The sequence below is a fragment of the Aptenodytes forsteri genome, unplaced genomic scaffold, assembly GCF_000699145.1.
Source record: "Aptenodytes forsteri isolate BGI_AS27 unplaced genomic scaffold, ASM69914v1 Scaffold55, whole genome shotgun sequence".
Lineage (NCBI taxonomy): Eukaryota > Metazoa > Chordata > Aves > Sphenisciformes > Spheniscidae > Aptenodytes > Aptenodytes forsteri.
Genome location: NW_008796063.1, coordinates 5,700,893 through 5,706,498, shown reverse-complemented (window position 1 = coordinate 5,706,498; position 5,606 = coordinate 5,700,893). Strand labels below are relative to the sequence as shown.

At 40.1% G+C, this 5,606-nt stretch overlaps 1 protein-coding gene across 1 annotated transcript in view; it reads right to left on the bottom strand.

Moving 5' to 3' along the window:
- DNAAF5 (dynein axonemal assembly factor 5) overlaps positions 1-5,606 on the bottom strand; it is a 32,255-nt gene that overhangs the window by 25,326 nt on the left and 1,323 nt on the right. Inside the window, exons 2-5 of the mRNA XM_009286547.2 lie at positions 5,281-5,606; positions 4,670-4,854; positions 3,701-3,825; positions 3,138-3,253 (exon numbers count right to left, since the gene is read on the bottom strand). Of these exons, the coding sequence (XP_009284822.1) occupies positions 3,138-3,253; positions 3,701-3,825; positions 4,670-4,854; positions 5,281-5,606 (752 nt within the window). The remainder of the gene's footprint in view (positions 1-3,137; positions 3,254-3,700; positions 3,826-4,669; positions 4,855-5,280) is intronic.

Sequence of the window (5,606 nt, the reverse complement as noted above, 5' to 3'; positions counted from 1 at the left end):
TCCATTTGTAAAAAATTTTGTGGAACGTAGGTTTTTGTTGTTGTTGTTTTTTGTTTTTAAACAAAACCCCCGAAGTGTTACAAATACATATTCCCTACCTCAACAGAGGAGGCAGATTTCTAGAGAACTAATAAACTTAACTTCCCCAACAAATGCTTACCGTCCTGTCTGGTACTTATCAAAATTTACATCTTAGCTCATTTATAAGTCACTGAGACTCAGAGAAGCAATTTGACCAATATCACAAGCAACTATCAAGCCTCCACATGTGTACTTTACACAAAGCTAAGACAGTGCTTTACAAAGAACTGCAATAAACCTTTTCAGTGACTTTTTCTACAGGAGGATTTTTTTTTTTCCTTTATACTGTACATGCTTATACAGACAAAATCTGAAAAGTTGTTCTCTAAGAACCACCAATTTATTATTGCCACTCACAACGTTCGCATACTGTTTTGAGAAGGAAGCGTCATTCATTATGAGGTATCAAAAAACACTGAATGTGCGAGTACATTTTTTATTTCTGGTACAGAGTTCTCCTGTAAATGCGTAGAAAGGAAATGACTGAGTTGTCTCAGCATATTTTCCCGCATTGGTCTGTGTAACTACAAATGCTAAAAGGAAAACAGTCTAAAGTAAATGGCCTGAAGAATACAAAAGGCTTACAGAAATGCCTATGAAATACCTAGAGTAGGGAAAAAAAAAAAATTCAAGCATCAGGACATGAATTGCTGCTTCTTTTGTCAATGGAGGATAACATTTTGGATTGAAAACTGACAATGAATAGCAAAAGGTCAAATAAAGAAATCAACTTGAAACAGCAAATACAGACTGGCATCCTATTCCACCCGAGGCAGAACTTTGTTTAAAGAATTTGGACCATTCTTTATCAGTAGTTCCTTCATTTCAGATGTTCAAATGCAGGCATTTATCCCTGTAGCTACTCCTGTCAAAAAGGTCCCTGCTATAAACTGTCTGCACCTGTATCCTAAGGCAATGACTGCTGTTGCTCAATGGAAGGCTATTCAGCTGGTTGGATGACACCAGGTATGAGGTCTAACTCTACTCTTCCTCTGACCTGCAATATCTGTCATCCTGAGACCAAAGCACAGTGGGGCTCATATGTCAGGTTTGTTAGCTTGACAGCTGGACTAAGATAGTTAAGTAAAATGTACTATAAACTCACGGTTATAAAAAGATATTCCAGGACATTGAAGAAGTCAGAAGCAGGAGCAACAAAGTGTTAAAATACATCATTATCATATTATAAAAAAATACAAATGTGCGCAGAGGGGAAAGATGGGGGAAGGTCAGACATAATAACAACTCATTCATTTACGGTCTGTGGTAAGACACCACAAATTATTACTTGAAACGAAGGTATACCAGTGTCTTTGACAAAGTTTTGTATCTGTAAGATTAAGTAGATGATCACCCTTTCCTCTAATTTTTTTTCTCTTTTGTCACATAAAACCCGACCGTTAATAGGACACACAATTTGGAAGTAAAGGTAAGCGGCAGGAAATTATATCTTAAAGTCACCATTAACTTGGGACTCAAGTGTGTACATATGTCACATTCAAGCCTTAACTGCATATTTCCACCAAGCAAGATGCATTTAAAGTCAATTAAATGCAGGGCTGGAATGTTGCTCAAATTTGTGAAGCATATTTATTATGCTAAGAAGGTTATTTCAGAAAGTTTATATCATTTAATTTATGAAGTAATTGATAGATGTCCCTTTAAAAAAAAGAAGACTCCACACACACAAAACCTAACACACACCTAGAGAAAACTAAAAAGGTAACAGCATTAGCAATATAAACGATAACAACTGTTTCAAGGACTAGCACATAAAGCCTTTGATGACCTTCACTATATCATGGTCATCACAAACTAAGTGACTGGAGCTTAGACACTCAACTTAGCCAGTTTATATACATTAAAAAAATTCTCTGACTGCCAAAAAAAGAAATATGTTTCTGCCATCACTAGCAGAAGTAAAAGCATTCTTTACCATTTACAAACCCCTGAGGTAACATTATACATAAAATAAGGAGGAAAAAAAAAAAAAAGGAATTGGAAAGGATAACAGATCAACTTGACTGTCTTCAAAGCTAAACAGTTCTGTCAAACCAGTCACCATTATGAAGTGCTTCCCCTTTCACTCAAGCATTACTGAGTAAAGCAACTTTAAAAGAAAAAAAAAAGTGTAATTTCAAAGGAGAAAGGACTCCGGAACCCACTGTCATGGAAAGGATTTTGCTGCTGGGTATTCTGTGATGTGATTGTCACGTAGGCACAAGTCAAGCATGAACCTGTTCTTTCACACCAAAAGCGTTTTTGTTCTGTTAAATATGAGTATAGAAATCAATAAATGACCCATTTAAACCCTCTCTCTCACCAACACCCATATGCATATTTTTAAACATTAACTTTATGAACCTGAGAGAGGAAACAAGCTTCAAGCTACTGCAAACATATCGTTTTAAAGCTACCTATAAATCATACGGTACTAAAAAGTAATCTACCCGTGCTGCATATCTTGGGGTTTTGTACATAATAAAGGAAGTTATTGTTTCTGTTCCCACGTTCTTCATGTACGCTGGCAGATTTTAGTTAGCATCCCAGCATCTCACAAAGAAGTCTGAAATCATTTCACTGCAAATTTTTCTTCTACGCCAATTCTGTGGATCATTAATGTTGTGTCTAGTTCTCATTATTCAAGGACTCAGCTCAGAGGTTCTTTCATCCTGCCTTCCTTTCCGGTCATCTCTATGCCCATTCTTCACCTGGCTGCTGGCCCACGTAGAACTTTCTGCTGCTTCTGCATCACTGCTTTATCTCTTTGTCAGCATAGGCATTTTCATTTACTCTTTCTCCAAAATGCATTTTGGGATTAATGGAAAAACTGAATGTAGTTACTGAACAAGCGTTTTTTAAAACTTAAATTTAACATAAATCATTTTATATACATATATGCTATATATTATGTTTTTATATATAAGCTACCCCTACACGTTAACTAATATTACATCTTGTAATGAATATTACACATCCTGCTCTGCTGTCATTACTGCACTGCAGCTCTCAGGGATTATTCAGGAAGTAAAAACCACTTTCAGCACAACACTTACCGCCTTTGGGATAATGAGATGGTGAAACACTAAAATCCATCTTATCCTTCAGGTCTTCTTCATTCTCTTTCTCCCACTGCAAGCCTATCTTTTCCCAGTAAGTCCAAGCCAGTTTCCTAGACATACAGTAAGAGTTTTATACCACCACGGCACCAAAAGAAAAGCATTTTAAAATAAGACTTCTGGAAACTCTGACTTCTTAAATTCAGCTGGAAGGATGGGAAGCATTCCTGCTATTTAACATAGGCACATTAAGTTGAGAGTTTATGCTTCTTTTGTACTCAGTGGACAGAGGTCACCTCTTCCAAAGGATAATTCCGTCTCTGTCTACCTCTCTGTCTTCATCTCTCTCATACTTACCTGAATGCAGCACAAAAGGACAATATAACACAAGTTACTGAAGATAATGCTATCATTTTGGGTTTAAGAAAAAGAAACAAAAAGTGTTTTTTCTTCTTCCAAGCAATACATCTGTGAACATAGAAACAATTCCATGTACAACAACTATTTAAGGAGGGGGGGAAAAAAAGAAAAGGAAAAAAAAAAAGAAGTGTTCTGCTTACATATTTTCAGGAATTTCATCAGTAAAGCTGCCGAGTAACAAAGGGATCAACTTGTGAAAATAAGAATATCTATCTCGTAGGTGCAACAACCATTCTCCAATGACAGTTGTTACAGCGTGCCGAACCTACACAGATACAAAAAGACTATTTAAATATGTCAGGAAAATACCAGACTAATTAAAAAATAGTATTTGCTTTCAGTATATAAGACTTGGTAAAGTGCATCAATAGTCTCAGAAGAAATTACAAGAACCCAAGATTTCCTCACTTGTCGCAGGCATCTTAAGTAACATGTAAGGTATCATGCTCCCTCTTGTGTTCCCACTCTGGCTTAGTTAGTCTTAGACTATTTGCTGCACAAAAGCACATCTCCGAGAGGAAGACAAGATTCAGACCTAACTCAGAAAACTCTAAGTTCTCATTGTTAATATCTCTCTGAGAATGTAAGAAACATACGTTTCTCTGGAATTTGAAGCTTTCCAAGCACATCTCCAGAAGACAAATTTGTCCACTATAAAGGAAGCCTAAGTTAAGTAATGTGAATACACCCACCCCAAAATTAAAGTATTTTTGTTATGATTAAATTGCACATTTTAAAATTACTGCCTCAATTGCATCTTACGAAGGGACCAATACCCTAAGTGTTTGTTAAGCATGAAAAGGCCACAGAATCAAGTCCCAGAGAGATTTGACAGAAGAATTTAAGACAGAATTGAAGGCACCCATTAAAATAAAAAGGTGCCTACAAACTTCAACAGCCTGCAGAATTAGACAGCAGCTGAACAGGTCACCAAACTTGGTTTTGGATAGCGTACAATTGACAAAGGCTGCATGTGACATATTTACATATCTCAACTGAATGAATGAAAGCTGAAAACTGGGGGGAGCAAGGGGAGGGGACGCCAGATAAAATCACCCCGAAACAGATTTAAAATAAATCCAGAAAAAAAAAAAAGAAGAAAAACACACCTTAGGAATCTCATCAAATAATCTCTGTGCCAGATGAGACAGAACATCATCCACAGACTTTCCATTTCCAAACTGTATCACTGCGCCGGTAGCCTGAATTACATCAACACGAACTCTGTAGTGCTGGTGCGAAATTGTTTGCATTAAGGGTTTTATCAGAGATTCTGACTGCATATGGAAGTGCTCTGTTAGGGCAGAGAGACAGAAACTTCAAATATGCCTTTCTCAGATCTTGAGCAACGTGATTTCCATAACACTATGAACAGCAGCCTGATTAACATCGCTGCATTTATGTAGCATGCAGATTTAACTTTACACTGTATTAGAGCTGAACGCTAGCCCACGTGCGCTCCCCTAGCCCCCTCCTCCCACTGTTACCCACATGCTGTAACTGCTCAGCATCCATCCCTGGCATAGTTCTTCTCCAACAGATACTCCAAGGCCTGCAAAGAACAGCTGTGAGGGTGTGTGCAACTTCTCATCTCTCTTCCTCTCCCCCGGTTGCATCCCTGTAACCTCCTACCGCTCCCTACTCAGCCCCTGCCTCCCCGGCAAACCGCAGGCTCAGGTCAGCCCACCGCTCCCCCGCTTTGCCCATCCCTAGGCCCCACCTGGCATGGCCTGGGCGCAGGCCACGGCGCACCTGCAACTTTCACGCCTGACCTCGGCATAGTGGTCGAGAAGGGTGGCCTGGAGGACGCGGATAACGTCGGTGAGGTAGGGGGCCACGGAGGCCCCGCAGCGCCGAAGGAGGAGGCTCAGGAGCTGGACGAGGCCGAGGCGCAGCTCCTCGCTGGGCTCAAAGCCCTGCGGCGGGCAGAGGCGCTGGGCCAGGGCCGGCAGGAGGACGGGCAGCGCCTCGCCGGGCCGGTCGCCGTGGCTGAGCCCGTGGCACAGAAGCTGGAGGGCGAGCTCCCGGCACCGCTCCGCCGCGTCC